Source organism: Vulpes vulpes, chromosome 15 (assembly GCF_048418805.1).
Source record: "Vulpes vulpes isolate BD-2025 chromosome 15, VulVul3, whole genome shotgun sequence".
NCBI classification, from domain to species: Eukaryota; Metazoa; Chordata; class Mammalia; order Carnivora; family Canidae; genus Vulpes; species Vulpes vulpes.
Window position 1 is genome coordinate 117,576,485 of NC_132794.1, and position 20,508 is coordinate 117,596,992.

General features: G+C 67.0%; 1 protein-coding gene across 1 annotated transcript in view; it reads right to left on the reverse strand.

The window, feature by feature from the left end:
• Nucleotides 1-976: 976 nt before the first annotated feature.
• STK32C (serine/threonine kinase 32C) overlaps nt 977-20,508 on the reverse strand; it is a 67,596-nt gene continuing 48,064 nt past the window's right edge. Inside the window, exons 3-12 of the mRNA XM_026010654.2 lie at nt 12,970-13,121; nt 10,101-10,274; nt 9,202-9,239; nt 9,015-9,104; nt 8,330-8,433; nt 7,708-7,824; nt 6,406-6,531; nt 6,190-6,321; nt 2,276-2,343; nt 977-1,568 (exon numbers count right to left, since the gene is read on the reverse strand). Of these exons, the coding sequence (XP_025866439.2) occupies nt 1,448-1,568; nt 2,276-2,343; nt 6,190-6,321; nt 6,406-6,531; nt 7,708-7,824; nt 8,330-8,433; nt 9,015-9,104; nt 9,202-9,239; nt 10,101-10,274; nt 12,970-13,121 (1,122 nt within the window). The 3' untranslated portion in view covers nt 977-1,447. The remainder of the gene's footprint in view (nt 1,569-2,275; nt 2,344-6,189; nt 6,322-6,405; nt 6,532-7,707; nt 7,825-8,329; nt 8,434-9,014; nt 9,105-9,201; nt 9,240-10,100; nt 10,275-12,969; nt 13,122-20,508) is intronic.

The following is a 20,508-nucleotide window of genomic DNA, read 5'->3' on the forward strand; positions in this document are numbered from 1 at the left end:
CCCTGGCCCTGCGCCCTCAAGGTGGAGCAGCCCGGGATTTTGACCCAGAAGGAACTGCCGGGCTGGCCGCGCCCCACCTGCTTCATGGAAGTGGTGCCAGGTGCGCCCCCAGCGGTGGGAGGTGCCCAGAAGGGCGTGTGTCCCCAAGAGCAGGGCGTTGATGGTCACTGAAGGCGAGTGGACGGCCCGGGGACGGCCCCGCACCTTGCACTGCCCGGGGCTCCAGCACTGCACAGACGTCCGCCCCGAGTGGCGGGTCCTCTGCGGGGACTGAAACAGCCGCAGCCTGGAATCTGGGCCCCTGGAGAAGCTGCCTGGGTGCAGGGCGGCCCCTGGAGAAGGTCCAGCCCGGTGGGCCCCGTGTCCCTCTGGCCCAGATTCCTTTGGTCATCGTGGCCTCGCACCCAGGGTTCTGGGGCCCCGCCAGGGACAGTGTCAGGCCCCGGGGAGACAGGAGGTCACGAGCCAGGCCACACCCACCCCCCCTGCCACCAACGCAGGAAACAGGCGGCCATCCCCTGGGGTTTATGGCTTGAACTCAGAACCGTGAGAGCAGGACCCCAACTGAGATCGAGGCGGACGGTGAACCGATTGAGCCACCGAGGCGCCCGGGACATACACGTTTTACAAACCCAACACCTCCTCCCCTGTTCCCGTCTCTGACATCACGGGGGCCCCACCTAGAACGTCCTTGGTGGGTTGGAACCCCTCACGGGGCGTCCCGCCGCTGCCCGGCTCTGGGCCCTGCCTCCCCGCGTGACCTCGTGGGGCTGGGGTCCTCCTGGCCCGCCCGCAGCCAGTGGGGTGGGGGGCTGCTCGTCCTCACACGGCCTGCGCCTCGGGTCCGGGTCCGGGTCCGGCAGGCTCCACCCCCCAGGGCGCCCCCACTGCAGCCGCGGGACAGACGCCGTACACCCCCGGCAGCATCTACACAGCCGCTGCGGGCACACGGCACACACGACACGGGACACCGAGCAGCTCTTATGTCGTGATGCTCAGAGGTGAGAAATCTACAGAAACACGGAAGTCGCCGGAACAGTGTGGATCTATAAAAACACTCCATTTCCCCCCAACGTACAAGCCCGAGTGGGCCGTGGGCAGCCAGCGTGCGACGTCCAGCCACCGGCAGCGCGTCAGGGCCACCGGGAGCCACAGGCCTCCGGCCACAACCGCAGGAACCGAGCAGCCGGGGGAGGCGCCCCCAGCCCCTGGCCCACCGTCCTCGGCCGCACCGACCGTCCCCGGTGGCCGTCCGCCCCGAGGGCCAGCGGGCAGCTCGCAGTGGGCCCGTCCCCGCGAGGACGGCCAGGAAGCGGCGGGGCCACCCGCCGGGCCTGCGCCGGGAGGAGCCGGGCTGCCTGGCTGGGCACGTCCACGCTGGCCTCTGCCCGCCGCCCCCGCCCGTCCTACGTCCTCCGGGCGGACTGAGTCCCCAGCGCGACCGGAGTTAAGTCTCGGTGAGGCGGGAGGGGCAGATGGAGCCGCACACGGGCAGCGCGTCGTCGGCAGCGTCTGCGGCCTCGGGGGCGGGCAGGGGCTCGCTGGCCGGGTCCTGGCTCCTCTTCAGCCTGCGCGGGGAGACAACGGGGCCTCCTGCAGCCGCAGCAGCAGCCGCAGGGCGTGCTGGTGACCCCCACGTGTCCGGGGGCAGGGCTGGCCCTCGTGCCCCTCCAGGCACCGCAGGGAGCAGAGTGACCGAGGTGACCACTCGGGCCAGAGCGGGGGCTGCTGAGGACGCCTCGCTCAAGCGCAAGTCCTTGACGAGTCTGTCCCGCCCACGCCGCTGGCCTCCAGCGTGGAAGCCCGGGCCTTAAACCACTGCCCACTGCCCGCAGGCCGGGCTCAGAGCTGCCTCCTCCAGGAAGCCCTCTGCCTCACCTGCTCTCCCCTCCTGGGCCCCCCACGCTGGGCCTGCTCCCCCGCAGCAGGTGTCTTAGCCACGTGGGGCCTTCCCACCAACCAGCCGAGCCCACGGTCCCCGGCACTCAGTGAAGGTCCTCGGGGGCGTGAGGGTGGCCGCCCATGGGACTCTGCAGGGCCACCCGCCATCACCCCATCCGGGCAGCCGCCCAGTGCCTCCCCACAGAGCCCCCCACAGGCTGTACCGGGGCCGCCCACCCCCTGCCCGCAGGGCTGCTGCTCCGACGCCCCGGGGGGTGGGCATCCGCTTCCCGGGCCCCTGATGCCTCATGGCTGCGGGGGTCAGGACGAGCATGGCCCAGAGAGCCCCCCCACCCCGCCGGGCCCTGCTGCCCACCCCTCAACACACACTCACTTTTCTCTGTTAAAAATCACAAAGTCTTGCTGGATCGCATCAAGGCAGTCCTGAAGGTAGTCATTCTCCTGTTAGTCAGAAAAACATACCAATGAGCGAAGTGGATGCTCTGGGCCCCGTTGCATCCCTCAGGTGGGGGCCTGAGCCTCCTGCACCCCGTCGCCTGCACCTCTGGTTTTCTTTGGAGACCTGCCTTTGGGCTGCTGGAGACACTGCCCAGGCAAACAGGGCCTGGGGTTCGCACCTCCTGGGTGGGGTGACCCTTAGCCAGGGACCAGGGGACGCCCGCGCAGAAGCCCAGCCCCTGCTCAGGGCGGACGCTGACCCGGGGGCCATGTCTGCAGGACAAAATGTGGCCGGAGACCGCACGTGGCTTGGCTCCCTCCCCTCCACGCTCCACGGCCGAGGCTGTGGGGGGCAGGGAGCTGGACCCCGGAACCTGGGACGGCCTCCGAGGGGACACACGTGGGCACAGGAGCCCTGCCACGTGCTCGCCCCTTCCCACCTGCAGGAGGGCCCTGCCCACGAGAGGAGAGCAGTGCGCGCTCGGGGCTGCTGCAGGTGCCACAGAGGCTCCCCGACGTCGGCCTGTACCCGCCCTCCGGCCTCCGATCGGTACCGGTCACCAGGGGGCCCCGGCCCTGCACGACCTGCTGAGGTCACAAAGGCTCCACCTGCTGCAGGGGGACGGGGGGAGGCGGGGGGAGAGGCGGGGCACACGGCCCCACGTGACCGTGACCGGGAGCTCATTCCCTGGCCAGGGAGGGGTCCACCGTGCGGCAGGGTGGCTCCCGGGGCCGTGGAGGACATGGCCCGGCCAAGATTCCAGAGCAGCGGGGGACAAACGCCCGGGGGGCTCAGTCTCAAGCTGGCAGCTGGAACGAGGTCAAAGAACCTCGGGCCCCTCAGGTGACCGTCTTCTCTGGGAGGACCCAAGGGACACCCCTGTTTGCGAGGCGCTAGGGGATGAGCTGGCGGGGGCGGGCGCCATGAGCAGCTCAGCGCTGCCCGTTCTCTGCAGGAGGACCCCGCGCCGGGGCGTCCACGGCGACGACCACAGGCCGCAACAGCCTGAGCCTGGACCCAACCGGGCGGGAGGAACCACCGCCTCGGGCAGCAGGGCTGCAGTGACAAGCAGGTCACCCCGCGCCCCGGGGTCTAGTGATGCCTGATGGGGCCACAGTGGTGCATGGCCCGGGCACGGGGCACACCCCGGTGAGGCCCAGGCACAGGGACAGAGGCTGTCACCAGCCTCCCTGCTGGGAAGTCCCAGCCCTTCCCTGGCACACCTGGGGGACGGGGACGCCCGGCCTTAGGCCTGTGGATCCAGGGCCTGCACCCACGCCTGGCCACGCCTGCCCTACAGTGGGGGGGCATCTGCAGCCCCACTCGGCGGCTCTTGCACCCCGCTGCCAGCGCTCGGCATGGTCATGGCGCAGTCACGTGCAGCAGAGGCCCCGTGCCGTCCCCGGGCCCACGGGGACAGCTGTTATGGTGGAAAAGGCAGAGAAGCTCCCGGAACCGCAGCCCCTCCCAACAAAGCAGCCTGGATCCTAAATAAAACACAAACCGGCCCCAGGACTGGGACGGCGGTGACAAGTGCCACCATCCACACCGAGGGCGCAGGGATGCTGCTCCCCATGACCTCACTCCGGCCCGGGGCTCGTGGCGGGCGGTGGGGACCCGGCACACGGAGCCCAGCGGCAGCTCCAGGCACAGGCAGAGCCAGAGGCCTTCGGGGCACAGGCCACCCAGAGCTCTGGTTCCACAGGGGCGGCCCCTCCGTGTCCCCGGGAGGACGAGGACCGGTCTGCGCTCACCCCGGGTGGACGGCGGCGTTTCCGTGGCCGTGGCCCCGGGCCGCGCTCACCCGCCCCTTCCCTGTCACGACGGAGCCAGAAAGCCTTGCTGGGCTGGACGTCGGGGGTCGCGCCATGCTGGCGGCGTGATGCTAACGAGACGTGGCGGGCGGGACGTGGCACGTCCTCTGGATGTCCCGGGGACGCGCGTCCACGATGGGGGACCCGGTGAACCGTGCCCGGCCCTGTGGGCTCCGCTTGCTCCCCCGGGGCCCCCCCAGAAGCCCCTCACCCGGCGGGTCAGCTCCCGCGGAAGACGCAAGGCGGGCTGGCGTGCGCGGCGCCATGGTCTCCCGTGGCCGCCCAGAGGAGCCGCCGCCGCACAGACGGGCTTCTGGGCCACGCCCGTGTCTGAGCATCGCCGGCCTTCCTGCGGGGAACATGCGCACAGGCGCCCACGCTCCCGGCTGCGGGGTGCGCGTCTGCGTGGCCGGCCGGCCCCGGGGTGCTCCCCTTCCGACGCCCGCACCGGCACCACTCAGCCCTTGGCCAACACACGCACAGAGACGGAGGCCCCGAAAACCCACGTGCCCCCCGGCCCTTAGTGGTGGCTGCTGGGGGCGGGAGGTGGACGCGGCTTCCTGGAGGCGGGGCCGACACGCCAGGGTCCCCGCGGGGTGGGGCTGAGGCCACCGCCCACGAGACTCCCCCTGACGCCCCCCCACGTATTCCCTGAATAATCCCTTCGGATGAATCCTCGCCTCCCCCCCAGACGACTGCGGGGCCTTCATCGGCAAGGCCGGCCCTTGGGGCATCGGACCCCGGGGGCCCCCAGAGCGACGGCGACCGAGCCAGGCTCCGCCCCAGCGCTGCCAGGAACACACCCGCTGAGCGGCCCCCACCCGCTTCCCAGACTCGGGGCTCCCCCGAGGGCCAGGGCCCAGGGCCGCCAAGCAGCCTAAAGGGCGCCGGGGTGCAGGGCTCTCGGGGCCTGATCACGGCACTTCGCACACGGCGCCGGGCGTCGGGACCGGGCCGCGCTAGCCCGAGGACAGACGGACAGACGGGGACACGAATAAGCCCTTGGTTTCGGCCGATTAAGTGTTGAAGACGCAGCCAAGCCTCCGCCGCGAGAAGAGCCGCCGTCCCGACACAGCGAGCGCGGCCGGGGCTGCGCGGGGCCTGGACCCGAGCTCACGCGGCCGCGACGGTCAACCCAGGGAGACGGCGACGCTCGGGAGAGACGGAAGTAAACCTCGGAGGCCCTGGGTCGGGCACTGGCCTCCCGGGAAGACGCGGGAAGCCCGAGCGCGAGGACCGGAGCGGACACGGGCTGCGCGTCATCGGGGCCCACGCCCCGCACACCCCGCGTCCCGGAGGAGGAGAGCAGACCCACGGCGACCCTCCCCGACAGGCGCTTGTCTCGGGAACGCACGAGGTCTCAGCACCGCGGAGGCCAGAGCAGGGGCGGGCGCGGGGCTTACCCCACCGCCCAGCGCCCAGGCCCCAAACTGGAAGTGGGGGGGCCGCACCTGCAGCTCCACCCGCGCTGCGCCCCAGAATCCAGGCCCGCGGGGAGGCCCCAAACCTGCACCCGCAGCACGTGGGGGGGTGCCCAGCTTCCGCCTGACGCGGGTACCAGGGAGCAGGCACCGGGGCTCAGACAGGCCTGGGGGGGCACCCATCACTCTCAGTGCCACGGCTGTGACCCCCACACCTGCACCCCCAGGCGCTTCTGCGACAGGTGTACCCGGGGACAGGTGCAGGGTTGATCTCATGCTCATGAGACCTCCCCAGGGGCGCCCCCACCTGCCCGGGAGACACCGTGCGACTTGGAGAGGGGTCATGGACACCATGACACGGTGTCCCCCCAGCTGGCATCCTAACTCCCAGGCCTGGGACACAGAGTCGGGCTAACAGAGGGTCCCCCCTGGGTCCCCGCAAGGGGCGACCCTGCTAGAGGAGGCACACAGGAGTGTGCATGTGACCCCGCACGTGACCCCGCGAGGCGTCCCCAGGCCCGGGGGCAGCAGAGGGACTTCCTCCCGCTTGGGAGAAGGGAGCGCAGGGCCCGACGGGGGGTCGGGGGAGGAGACGTGCCGGCCGCCCACTCACGGACTGAGAGCTGTCCCTGCTGCTGTCCCGGGACCTGTTCTTGGCCAGCCGCTTCTTCTTCTTGTGCAGGGGCCTGGACTCCAGGATCATCTCCTCCAGCTCGAAGGTGGGGTCGCAGTGAAGGCGGCCTTTCTGGAGGGGGGACAGGGAGCTGAGCCCCGCCCGCGGGTCACCCCGTGCCCCCCGCAGCCACCGCCCGCCGCCTGCCAGGCTTACATTGGGCACGAAGCCTGGCGTCACCTTTTTCTCGCTCAGATCCTGCCACAGCACACCGGCCAGGGACGGGGCCGCCTGCATGTCCTGCAGGCTGGACACCCGGTGCTTGGGATCCACCGTGAGGAGCTGAAACGAGGCCCCCGTCAGACGGCGCCCGGGCCGGCGTGACCCTGCTGCACAGGGCTGGCCACCTGCCCCCGCCAGGGACCCCAGAGAGGTCCCGCTAGGACCTCAAGGGACAGGCAAGGAAAGGGGGCGCCGACCTCAGTCGTGCCGTAATGAGGCCAAGGGGGCGGCCTGGTCTAACGGGTCTGGCCGGGCCCGGAGGGCATGTGGGGCCCCAGGGACAGGCTGCTGAGCCTCGGCCTGGCCAGCGGCAGGGAGGGCCCAGGACTTACCCCTGGGTTCAGCCTCCGGGGACCCCCAGGGCGCCCTGTGTGACCGGGTCACGGAGGCTGGGTATCCCCCCCGCCCCCCGCGTGCCGTCCCTCCTCTTAGCCAGAAGGCAGCAGACCCTCTCCGAGGCTTGCCCAGGGCCTGAGTCTTGGCATGTGGACGGTCCCCACTCCCCGTCCGGGCGTCCGGAGGCCACGGCCCCACTGGGGGAGAGCTCCGTCATGGACGCTGGGCCCGGAGCCTCCCAGGGACTGGGACAGGCCGTTAGCTGCTTGGCTATGCTCCAGGGACGAAGGCCTCCAGCAGGGGTGAGGACACGCGGGGGAGGGCCCTGTGGGCCGGGAGCCGGGAGCCAGCCTGGCCTAGAAGCGCTCAGCAGGCTCCTGAGCCCGGAGACCCCGGCGCACCAAGTGGGGGTCCCTGAGTGGGGAGCGGTGGGGCCAGCCCGGCCGGGCCCCGATGGAGGCACACTGGTAGCAATAGCTGGCCCCGTCCCCGCCAGGCTGTCCCCCCCACCCCCGGCCGCTGCAGCCACGTGCTCGGGCAGTGGGAGGCGGGGGCGGGGGCTGGGGTCTTCTCCGAGCCCCCCCGGGCCTGGTGGCCGCCGGACTCAGACAGAAGGACGGGGTAGAGGAGGCCGGAGCGAGTGGAGGCCGGGCTGCCAGCCCACAGCCCCCGCCCCCGCCCCGGGGCACCCAGGTTTGGGCATCTGTGGCGTGGGGGGGTGACCGTGGGGATTCGGTTAGCCCAGGGCCACGTGGCTTCAGCTCACAGCCAGAGCTCGAGCAGCCGGGGCACCGCTTGCCAGAGAGGCCGCGGCCAGACGGGCTGTGAGCCCCGTCGGGGGACACGGACACATGGCGCAGGGCCCAGAGGCCTTCCTCGCAGGGGGGGCGGGGGGCTCACCTTCCGCAGCAGGGCCACCATCTCCTTGGACCAGGTGGGGACGTACTGGACGCTCACCGTGCTGAACAGCTGCACCAGGGACTCCACGGCGTTGCTGGAGTGGATGTCGTAGGGCCTCTGGGGCGGGGGAGGCAGCGCTGCACCGGGTGCCTCAGCCCCACACCCGGGGGCACCCCCCCACCCGCACAGCTCCCCGGAAGAGCCCGGGCCTGGGCCCTGCCTGCTGGAGGCCGGGAACTGGCCAGAAGACGTGGCCCGTGTGGCCGGGAAGGAAGCACCTTCCCCCGAGGAGGGGCTGAGGGTGCCCCCCAAGAGGGATGCGGAGGGTGGGCCGGGCTGTGGCCGCTGGGGTGGGAATGTGGGGGCCCCCGCGGGGACCCCACAGGAAGGTCACTTCTCTGCTCTCTGCTCAGGAGGCCCCAGAGCCCGCGGCGGCTTAGCTTCCCTCCCGACCCGCTCAGCCCGCTCCCCCCGCCGACGCCCCAAAGTGCGCATCCAGGAGTGCGGGGCTGTCCCCCAGCACCCGGTGGGTGGGGCGGCCTCCTCCTTCCCGGCCCGCGGGCACCCTGGGGACACAGCCAGCCCAGGTGCGGGCCAGCCCCCAGCCCCGGGAGCTCCGTACCCATCCTCGCAGCAGCTCGTAGGCCAGCACCCCCACTGACCACCAGTCCACCTCAAAGGAATAGCCGCTGCCACCGCTGACGAAGGACTGGAAGATCTCGGGCGCTGCGCAGGGAGGGACGGGCAGCTGAGAACCCCGGCGCACAGGCCCCGGCGACGCCCCCCTGCGGACTCCTGGGGCCCCTCCTCCCCTGTGACCCTCCCCCACTGACCCCTGGGGCCCCTCCTCACCCGTGACCCTCCCCCACTGACCCCTGGGGGCCCTCCTCCCCCGTGACCCTCCCCTGCAGACCCCTGGGGCCCCTCCCCCCACGACCCTCCCCTGCAGACCCCTGGGGCCCCTCCTCCCCCATGACCCTCCCCTGCTGACCCCTGGGGCCCCTCCTCCTCATGGCCCTCCCCCACTGACCCCTGGGGCCCCTCCTCCCCATGACCCTCCCCTGCTGACCCCTGGGGCCCCTCCTCCTCATGACCCTCCCCCGCTGACCCCTGGGGCCCCTCCTCCCCATGACCCTCCCTTGCAGACCCCTGGGGCCCCTCCTCCCCCATGACCCCCCTGACCCTCGGGGGTCCCCCTCCACTGGTGTGGGCAGTGGGGTCACACCGGCTTTCTCAGCAGCCCGCCCCGCCCCACACCGCCTGGGCCCCCAGGCCTGACCCCGCAGCAGGCGGCGGCCGCGGCTCACCCATGTACGGCTTGGTCCCGGCCAGCGCGGTGGCTCTCTCCCCGTCCTTTATGATGGTGGCGATGTTGAAGTCGGTCAGGTGCGCGTGTCCTGCGAGAAGAGAAGACACTGCTCGTGTCCCGAGGCCCGGAGACACGTGCCGCGGGCGGGGCGCAGCCACTTCCAGCCTCACGCGGCCTCGGCTCACCTTGCTCATCCAGCAGGATGTTGTCAGGCTTGACGTCCCTGTTGAGGAAGCAGGAAGCGGGGACATGGTCCGGGAGCCCCGGTCATCCCTCGTGGTCCCTGGCAGGGCGGGGGTCCCCCGAGGGCCCCTCCCCACTCAAGGCGGAGGCCCCAGAGACCCGCGTGGGCCTTGAGAAGGTGCCACCCGGCAACATTCTGACGGAGCCAGGTGAAGGCAGCTACTCTGCTCCTGGGGTCGCGGCCGCCTCTCACCCCCCACCTGCTGAGGCCAGACGGGAGAACGTGCTGGACACGCGGGGCCCGAGCCCCCTCGCCGGGACCTGCAGGCTGGCCCCTCCCCCAGAGCCCTGGGGCTGCGCAGGATTGACCATTTGGGTCCCTGCCGTCCACCACCTGGCCTTGGGCCTCACCTGGCCTCACCCGGAGGTGCTCAGTGACTGTTCGGTGCCTGAGCCGAGGCCACGTAGCAGATTCCCCCGGGGCACAAACACACAGAGCCCACCTATTGGACTTGATGATACACCTGTTTACCTGTGGTTCTGCAGATACAACTTTATCCTAATTTCATCTGCTCTTGGCTAATGTTAAGTTTACTTCAGTTCCCCTGGAGCGTGGCAGAGGAGCAGATGGACTCTGCCGGGGGCGGCAGGGCTCAGAGGCTGGACAGACCAGGGACCCCATCCTGGCCCACCTGGGGCTGCTCACACGGGATCCACCCCCCGGTGGACATCGGGTGCTCAGCTGTGGGGCACTGACTGGCCCAGGTGCCACACCTGGGGGCAGGTGTGTAGGCAAGGGGGGGGCAGAGCACGCAGGAGCCTGTCCGGGTTCTGCAGGAGTGTGGCCGCCTTGCAAGTGGACTGGCCCAGGCAGGCGCCCCACCGGCAGGTGTGCACACACCTGTGGATAATGTGCTGACTGCGCAGGTAGTCGAGGGCCAGCGCCATCTCGCAGATGTACAGCCTCACCGTGTCCTCAGAGAACTGGACGTTCTGCTGCAGGTGGTAGCGCAGGTCTCCGCCCAGAAGCAGGTCCACCACCATGAACATGTCCTCCTCATCCTGGAAGGAGTACCTATGGGTGCCAGGGGAGAACATGGCACATGCGTGCTAGGGAGCCGGGGTCACAGCTCCTGTCACACCCGATGACCCCCCCCCCCCATCTAAGAGCCTGGGCACCCTCCTCGCCTCCCACGGTCACTCCCCGGGAGCAGGGCCCTGCCCAAGGCACTGACTCTACCGCTGCTCAGGAGCTGCTCTAAGCCAGGACCGTCAGGAAAGACAGAGCAGCCTGTCCTGATGGGAGGCAGCCCAGCGAGGGGCCGAGATGCAGGAGCGGCCAGTGGGGAGAGGACACAGCATTGCCTTTGGCCATTTCCCTGCTGCTCCTCTTCTCTAGAAAGGGATAAAAACATCTGCCGTGGAGGGGTGTTAAGGAATGGAGGCCACAAGGCAAAATGTTCAGGCAGTGCTGGGCAAGGGGCCGGCTTCCAGCAACAGTGGTGACGGTGACGGTGACGGTGACGGTGATGGTGATGGTGGTTATGGTGGTGGTGATGACGATGATGATGGTGGTGATGATGGTGACGGTGATGGTGATGGTGACGGTGATGATGGAGGTGAAGGTGGTTATGGTGGTGGTGATGACGACGATGATGGTGGTGATGGTGATGATGGTGATGGTGATGAAGATGATGAAGATGACAGTGATGATGATGATGACGACGGCAGTAATGAAACAACAGTTTAAAGACCTCCTTCTGGGGATCCCAGGGTGGCTCAGCGGTTTAATGCCGCCTTCGGCCCAGGGTGTGATTCTAGGGTCCCGGGATCGAGTCCCACATCAGACTCCCAGCAGGGAGCTTGCTTCTCCCTCTGCCTGTGTCTCTGCCTCTCTCTCTCTCTCTCTCTCTGTCTTTCATGAATGAATAAATTTAAAAAATAAAATAAAATAAAATAAAGACCTCCTTCCACTTAGTAACGTCTTGTGTGAGCTCTCCGAGGTAATGCTCATTGTTAAGCAACTGACTCTTTTAGGAATAACGTTACAAAGGATTTACTCTTTCATGTGGTGTTCCCCTTCCTGCCCACCAGAAGCCTCCCTGCCCCTCATCTCAGGAGCCGGTGGCCGGGGGAGTGGAATATGGGGCCGGAGAGCAGAGACTTGGCCCGCCAGGCCCGAGGACCCGGAGGAGTGCTGGGGAGCAGTGGACGGGAGCAGATGGCCTGTCACACTGGGAGGCGAGGCTGCAGCAGCCCGGACTGCCCGGCTCCCGGGCCGGTGGGGGCAGGTCAGCCTGGGGGGCGGTACTGGCTGCAGGACGACGGGAAGACGTTGACTCTAACGATGCCTCACAGCCCGAGTCGCCTATGTGGAGCGCTTTGCGGGTATAGACGCATCTGTAGTTTGCACTGGGGGCCGCTCTACCCCTGTGTAGCAGCGTGGAGCACTGGGGGGGCTGGGGGCCGCCAGGCAGAGGAACTGGGGGGAGTTGAGGCCCCCAAGGTGGGAAATCCTGGGCCTTCCTTCTTGGCCAGCCCCGTGCCAGTGCCATGGCTGAGGGTCAACCACAGAAGGCAGCCCGCTCCCGTGAGGCTGCAAGCAGGCCCCGCTTCGGTGAGGCCGTTTCTCCCCCACCCACTGAACTACCACCCCGGGAGGCAGTCACCGCTGTTGAGGACGAGGGCTCTGACCCACCCTGGCTGTCGGGCGGAGGGGGCAGGTGTAAGGGGTGCTTGGATGCCCCCAGTGTTAGAACCACAGTCCCAGGATGCTGAGCACACCCCATGGAGCTCAGGGACGGGGTGTGGCCCTGCCAGTCTGCTTGCGTGGGGCCTGGACAACCGGAGGGCCCTGGGGCCAGTGAGGGAGGCCAGGAGCTGCGTGCAGGGGTGAGGAGGAGGAGGAGGCCTGGGCAGCCCCGGGCTCCACTGCCCTGCAGGCCTGGCTCAGCGCCTCGCTCCCTTCCCTCTACTCCCCGGGCAGGGCCCACCCCCCAGCTCCTTCCTCCTGCACAACCAGGCAGGACCACGTCCCCATGAACAGAGCTGAGCTGCCGCGGTGAAGTGCCTCCCGCACCTGTGGTGGCCCCAGGTAAATGACCCAAGGGGGACCTTCAGCCCCAAGTGTGTCCCTTGGAGGAGCTGGCACCAGGTCACTCTCCACAACGGCCTGTCCCACGCGTCCGTCCCCACATGCTGGTTGGGCCGCCTCTCCCTCCGTGTTCGGCTAATGGACCCTCGGCTCATCCTGGGGATGTTTAAGTCTTCCTGAGGCGGCACCACCAGGACCAGACACGTCTGTCACATGCCTCCCCAGCTGCCTGCACCGCTGTGCCCACCTCGGGCCCCTGTGAACGCCCCCTAGTCTGGGAGCCCATCAGGGAGCCCAGAGCCCAGGACGGGACGCTGTCAGGGAGGATTCAGGGAGGACCCTGCATAGCAGGATCCCAGGGAGGAAGGAGGACGGTGATCTCACTGCAGCTTATGGGGTCCTTCCTCTCCAGGGGTGGTCGTGGGGCCCACTGCATGGAGGAGCTCAGGCCCCAAAACCCTCCCCAAGGGCCACAGGCCTCCTTTGTGGGGACGCCCGGCCTCCCTGTGCGTGGGCAGACCTGCACTCACAGGGCGCCCTGCACACCCGGCAGCTCTGGCCCCGGGAACCGGAGGTGAGTGGCTGGGGAGTCGGGGACAGGTTGTGGGCGTCCCGGAGGCAAGGGAGGAGGGAGCACGAGGGGGGCCAGGGGCAGGAAGGGCGGCGGGTCACCCACCATAGGTTCACCAGGAAGACATGCTCGATCTCCTGCAGGATCTCCAGCTCCCGGAACACGTTGCGCACCTCGTCCCGCTCAATGCACTGCTGTTTGTTCATGTACTTCATGGCGTACATCTTCTCTGTGTCCCTCTTCTGCACGATGCACACCTGGAGGGCACAGGGAACTCAGCGTAGGTGCCAGCACGCCGGCCCCCCACCCTGGCCGCGCAGACGTGACTCGGAAAGGACTGCAAGGCCTGGTGCAAGGCGCCTTCGTAAGCAGGCAGGACCCAGCCGAGAGCATGGCGCGGGGGCCCAGGCCCCTCAGCCGCGATGACCTGGCACCCCTTCCCGGGGCTCGGAGCAGCAGCTGACTGGGAGGGCTGCTGGGGGGCAGAGGAAGACCCCTCAGCCAGAGCCCTGCACCCGGGAAGGCCCCGTGTGTGAGAGCTGCTGTCCTCAACAACCCCGGGCCACCGTCCCCTTCGCAACGGGGCCCCTCCAGTGATGACAGGGTCCCTGCTCGGCGCTTCCGTGCCAATCCCCTGGGACACCACCCTGCAACGTCCATTAGCGATGCCGGCGGAGCTCACGCTAGTTTTTCAAAATAGTTGGCTAAAAAACTCAAAATTCATACTTGGAATTATGCATGAAAATACAATATTCAATAAAAATCTCACCAATATGCATAGAAGTCTGATTTGGCTAAAAGTGCTCAGAGGGGGCCGCCTGGAGGGCTCAGCTGGCTAAGCGTCTGCGTCAGGCTGGAGGGACACAGACGCACAGAAGCAGCACAGACCCGGCTGGGGCAGGCCCCAGGGGCCGACGGGCATCGCTCGCGACCAAGGACACAGGTCTCCGAAAGGAAGTGGGGCGGGGGGGTGAAGGTGGAAGATTCTGGAACGCGAGGTGGGCGGGAGACAGTCCCGGGGCCTGGGCCCGACCAGAAGTCTCAATGAGCATCGGAGTCTGGGCCAAACCCGCGGATGCAGCCCTGCTGGGTGAAGCCCACGTCCCCGCACCCGCGGACGCGTCCGAAGAAATGAAGGTGATTTCCCAGAAGACGTTCATCGCAGCCGAGCAAACAGCTTTTAACAGGTTCCAAGCAACCGTGACATCCCACAGACAGGCTTCCAGCGCGGGAGGCAGGGAAAGCCCATGACGCCGCCACGGGGCGCGGTCTGTGCGCAGAACCTGCGGGGAGCGACCGTCCTCCCGCCCCGCGCACCTGAAGCGGCTCCGAAGGGCTCGCGGTCGCTGGGGGCTGGGAGGCGGGGGCGCCGGTCCCTCCTGCCCGTCTGCGGGGAGCTCAGCGCAGGGTCGGGGGCCTGGGGGGACACTGAGTCCAGCCAAGCAGGCTCTGCCCTCAGGCTCATAAAATGGGTGGTTGATGTCCAGTCCGTCAAGACGGGTGCACCTTGAGATTCAGACTTTCCACCTAGAAGGACTGTCGAGGGAGCTCTCGTCCCAGACAACGTCCCGCCGGAGCCCCTGCGAGGGGTGAACCCACCAGAGGCCACGGAGCATGTCTCTGCTCCTAGAGCCGCCTCAGTAAGACGGAGACGAGGGTGAGGGCCAGGCCCGGGGTAAACCTGCCCTGACCTGTGCCCCGACCTGGACCCATGCCCCAACCCCGTGCCCCCCAACCCTGTGCCCCCCACCCTATGTCCCTGACCCTGTGCCCCCAACTCTGTGTCCCTGACCCTGTGCCCCCTACCCTGTGCCCCCGACCGTATGTCCCTGACCCTGTGCTCCCTGACCCTGTGCTCCCCCAACCCTGTGCTCCCCCAACCCTGTGCCCCCTGACCTTGTGTCCCTGACCCCGTGCCCCCAACTCTGTGTCCCCAACCCTGTGCCCCCCAGACCCTGTGCCCCAACCCTGTGCCCCTGACCCTGTGCCCCCCGACAAAGTGCACCTGACCCCGTGCCCCCGACCCTGGTGCTGGAGGTGGTGCAGGCTGGGTGCATGGCCCGGCTCCCTGTGACCAGGCCCCCTCACGCCCCGTTATTTGGGTCCCCACCACAAAAAGGTGGTTAAGGAGAAAAAGGGAAAAGAAGAACTTAAAAATGATCCCAAATCCCCGAAAATAGGAAAATACGTCCCAAACTCCTTGAAGAAAATGCAGGTTCCTTCTGAGGGCGCGCTCACTGCCACGCGAACCTCGGGGGACACTGGACTCCTGAAGGAGCAATGGGAACCGCGGACAAGGGACACCCTGAGGAGCACTTCCCACAGGGACCGGTAGACGGTGCTGGGGGGACACGGGACAGGGGACCTCACGCCCCAGGGACGCACTCTGCTCCCGCTGACCTCCCCCCCGCCCCCCCGCCTCCGAGGGGCTGCCCGTGCTCAGCGCTGCGTCGTGGGCCCGGGAAGCGGGTGTTGCATAACGTATTTTTGTGAATCTCCCAGAAACACGGACCCGAATCGTGCGTGTCCCAAGTCCTCTGATGGAGGATCGTCCTCGGGAGACACGAGCTGGTCTAAGTTCGCTGCTTAGTTAGAACGGGGAGTCCTCAGAGTCGTCCACACGGACAGCTTTCTCCCCGGGTTTACTAGTCAAATAAGCTCATTTTATCTCCATCCTCCCAAATGCACCAGAAAAAAAAAATGACTTAAGATGACGGGTAGAGGGATCCCTGGGTGGCGCAGCGGTTTGGCGCCTGCCTTTGGCCCAGGGCGCGATCCTGGAGACCCGGGATCGAATCCCACGTTGGGCTCCCGGTGCATGGAGCCTGCTTCTCCCTCTGCCTGTGTCTCTGCCTCTCTCTCTTTCTCTCTGTATGACTATCATAAATAAATAAAAAAAAAAAAAAAAAAAAAAAGATGACGGGTAGCTGTTTAATGTCTCATGAAATTTTCGGAAGTGATCTAAGCATAATTGTTAAAAAGAAAAAAAAACACCCAAATTCAATAGATATAAGTAGGATAAAAGTAAATGAACTTAGAAATAGTTTTCTAGGTAACTCGAAGCCTTAGAATTATAGTAAGTCACGTTAACTAATACATATTTGTTAAAAATCTAGATCATTTCCAAATTAGATAAAGTACTGAAATGTTCATTATTATATGTAAGTTTAGGTTTGTATTAGTTTGGCTTATGTCTGGATGTAGAGAGGCTGAAGAGACTTGGGTCTGTTACGAGACCTGCATTTGCCACATTAAGAAAAACGGTGCTATGAAAAAAAACCAGATCTCTAAAAATTCTGAAATGGCATATTCATGAAAAAAGGTCATAAAAGGTTTTTTTTTTTAAATTTAAATACCTTTTGAGTAATCTACCTAGAGAACAAAGATTCTGTGACTTAGCAAAATAATTTCCCGTGTTTCACATTGTCTTGATCAGGTCTTAGATTACTTTAAAAACAGCTTTTTCAGTATTCAAAGAACAAAGTATTTTTCCCCCTCAAAGATTTTCCTAAATCTTTGTTCCTTTGGTTAAGTATATTGCATAAAAGCGTTGTGATCTGCAATCTTATTTAATCGAGGGTTTTAAACCTTCTGACATGTTTTACAAACTTCCCCAAGTCAAATTTAATACAGTCTTTTTGACCTCAAACGAACTCTGGGGTTTTCAGAGGGTCCTGGGGTCGGGGCGGGGGGTAAGATTTGTCATTTCTCATTATAAAAACACAGACGTTAAACTAATCAGGCTTCTCTGACACGTCACGTTCCAGGGGAAACGGTGAAGTTACAAGTTCGCTAAATCTTCTTTACGCTGCCCCGGTACGGTCCGCACACAGGCTACTGACACGCGTGTTTCGGAAATCGTGTAAAACGGCCAGAAGCGTCAACATCCTTAGCGTCCGTAGAATCAGAATCATGCCGACGATGGTCATAAAATGCCACGTGCTGCAGAAATAACCAAATTTCCTTGTCGGCTGCGTCATTTTTGCAATAAACTCTCACCGGCTCTTTAGCTGTTTCGGTTTTCGCCCCTCGGAGCCGGCGACTGTCGCCCTCCCACGCTTCGCTGAAATGTCTTCGGAGCCAGGGGACAAGCGAGCTCATCCTCGGCCGCCCACGGGCAGGGGAGCGCTTCCGCGGGGACCTGGGGAGGTGTCGGGGTCGCTGAAATCGCGTCGCGGAGCCAGACCAGACCTTCCAACACTGAGGGAGAAGCCGACGGCTTCGATCGCGTGGCACTGGGTGACCTCGTGGGTAAGACCCACTCCTGCCACCTTGGGCTGGGAGCACTGCTGGCTCTCCGCCGTTTGGGTTCCCGGACGTAAGACACCCGGTGTGCCTCGGACGGCCGCTGAGCAGGGAGCCCGTGCGGCCCAAGGACGTGCCAGCCGGGTGCCCGCGCTCGGGGCTCCGGGCCCTGCAGACAAGGGAAGGCCCCTTCCCGGCGGGCCCGGAATCACAGGAGGCCGTGCGCCCCTGGCAAGAGGGGTCCACCCCGACATGAAGGTCCTGATGCCCAGCCCGAGACCAGTTCCCGACCCGGCATCTGGGCCTCAAGGGGCCGCATCTGATCTGAGATCCCGGGTGAGGGCTCCAGCGAAGCAGGCTGCGCACAGCCCCGGCCTGCCCGCCCCTGCCTCGGCCGCCCGCCGCCCGCCGCCCCTCCTCGGAGAGCCCAGCCTCCTGCTCCCCTCGTCCCCTAACCCAGGCCGCCTGACCATGCCACTCTGGGAGGCCCGAGGGCTGCGGGGCGGGGCGCCAGGATTCCCGCGGAGGCAGTGGGGGGCACAGAGGGCTGGAGGCCCCGGCAGGTGGAAAGGCTCCGCTTCGGCCCCTGACCAGAGAGCTCGGGGGGGGGGGGGGGGGGCGGGGTCTGCAGCTGTGGACAGGCACCAGCACCCGAGCCCCCTGGCTCCCCCAGAACCCCCAGCGCCCCCAGAACCCCCAGCCCTGCCAGCACCCCCAGCACCCACAGCCCCTCCGGCCCCATCGGCCCCCCAGCCCTGCCAGCACCCCCAGCCCCCTCAGTCCTCCCAGAACCCCCAGCTCCCCCAGTCCCCTAGTCCCCCAGGCCCCCACAGCCCCCACAGCCCCTGCCAGCCCTGCCAGCTCCCCCCAGTCCCCCAGGCCTCCCAGGTCTCCCAGCCCCCACAGTCCCCCTAGTCCCCCAGCTCCCATAGCCAGCCAGTGCCCCAGTCCTCCCAGAACCCCCAGCTCCCCCCAGCCCCGCCAGCCCCATCAGCCCCATCAGCCCCATCAGCCCCCCAGCCCCTCAGCACCCCCAGCTCCTACAGCCCCCCAGCTCCCCCCAGACCCCCCAGCCCCACCAGCCCCATCAGCCCCCCAGCCCCTCAGCCCCCCCAGCTCCTACAGCCCCCCAGGTCCCCCCAGCCCAGCCAGTCCCATCAGCCCCATCAGTCCCCCAGCCCCTCAGCCTCCCCAGCTCCTACAGCCCCCCAGCTCTCCCCAGCCCCCCAGCCCCTCAGCACCCCCAGCTCCTACAGTGCCCCAGCTCCCCCCAGCCCCCCCAGCCCCACCAGCCCCATCAGCCCCCCAGCCCCTCAGCACCCCCAGCTCCTACAGCCCCCCAGCTCCCCCTAGCTCCCCCCAGCCCCATCAGCCCCATCAGCCCCCCAGCCCCTCAGCCTCCCCAGCTCCTACAGCCCCCCAGCTCTCCCCGGCCCCCCAGCCCTGCCAGCACCCCCAGCCCCCTCAGTCCTCCCAGAACCCCCAGCTCCCCCACAGCCCCCACAGCCCCTGCCAGCCCTGCCAGCTCCCCCCAGTCCCCCAGGCCTCCCAGGTCCCCCAGCCCCCACAGTCCCCCTAGTCCCCCAGCTCCCATAGCCAGCCAGTGCCCCAGTCCTCCCAGAACCCCCAGCTCCCCCCAGCCCCACCAGCCCCATCAGCCCCATTAGCCCCCCAGCCCCTCAGCCCCCCCAGCTCCTACAGCCCCCCAGCTCCCCCCAGCCCAGCCAGTCCCATCAGCCCCATCAGTCCCCCAGCCCCTCAGCCTCCTCAGCTCCTACAGCCCCCCAGCTCCTACAGCCCCCCAGCCCCCCAGCCCCCCCAGCCCCACCAGCCCCATCAGCCCCCCAGCCCCTCAGCCCCCCCAGCTCCTACAGCCCCCCAGCTCCCCCCAGCCCCATCAGCCCCATCAGCCCCCCAGCCTCCCCAGCTCCTACAGCCCCCCAGCTCTCCCCAGCCCCCTAGCCCCCCCAGCCCCATCAGCCCCCCAGCCTCTCAGCGCCCCCAGCTCCCACAGCCCCCCAGCTCCCTCCCAGCCTCCCCAGCCCTGCTTAGGCGGCGGCGTGTACACGGGGGAGTAGAAGTGCTTCAGCCTCTTAGGACTCGGACCCCCAGGCGGGAAGCAGGCTGTCCACCCCGCCGGTTCCCCCAGCGCCCTGCTCTCGGCTTCCTGAGCCACTTCCCCCAATCTCGAGGTGAAGCAGGGACAGGAACGAGGTCTGTGACCCGGCGCCAGGGCGGCTGGGGTTCCGCGGGCGGGAGGGGGCACCCAGGGGCGGCCCAGGAGCGTGCTGGGTGACGCGTGGTGGCTGCCATTTGGATTCGACGCCGTGGGCGTGTTTGGCAGATTTAGTGATTCACCCCAAGCTCTGTTCCTTCCCAAGTAATTTCTGTTCCCCAGAAAGCAAATGCCTGACAGCAGGTACTTAAAGCCTCCAGCCTATAAGGCAAGTGCCTCCTGGGCCCCCTGGGAAGGTCTGGAGCCTGGGAGGGCAGGCGGGCGCCCTCGGAGGGAGGGGAGATCAGGGGCCACGGCACCGCCTTCCCTCGCTATCCGGCCGCGGTGGGGCCGCCCTCCAGGGCCCCGGGGAGCTGGGGGCGCTGTCTCCCAGGCCAAGCGGCCGGTCCACGCAGTGAGTGTGCGAGAGGTGGAGGCAGCGGACCTGCGCGCCCCGGGCCCCGGGGTCCGACGTCCCTCAGCCCCACCCCTCGTCCTGCTCACCATTTGCCTCACTGCCCGGCCCCGGCCACTCTTCCAGCAGCCCCTTGGCCCCGGGATTCAGGGATTTGTCTGCCAGATGCCCCGCCAGCGCGTGAGCAGGACTGGCTCACGGTCATGAGTATTTTAGTAGACGTTTGAAGCAGGAGGGTCCCAGTGCCACCCAGAGGAGCCTCCTTCCAGGCAGAAGGACCACCAGGGCCCCAGGATGCTCAGCGAGCCAACCGCGGGGAGACGTGTGCACAAGCCTCCCCCCCGACCGCCCGCCACAGGCCATCGTGCAGGCCCTGCGCACCGGGGTCGGGTGGGGTTCACATCCATTGGCTCGTCCCATCCCTCCAGCGACCCCGCGGCAGGTCCACCACGGCCCCGCCTCACGGAGGAGGACTGTGGACGAGGAGGCGGGATGAGAGAGCGGCGGCCCCGAAGCCCCCATCCCGGCCAGCAACGGAGCCCGGGGTCGGGGCCAGAACCACAATGAGACACGAGACATGACACCGCCTCGGCTGCCAGACGACGCGCTTCTCCTCTGGATTTGAGAGTCGGGTAAGCGTCAGCCCCGGGGAGCGAGCGAGCACGCGCGTGGGCGGGCAGGTGGCGGCACCAGGCCCCGACCAGCGACTGCGCCTCACCGGCCCGCGGGCCTCCCCACGCGGTTATCAGCGCAGCGGGAACACCACCGG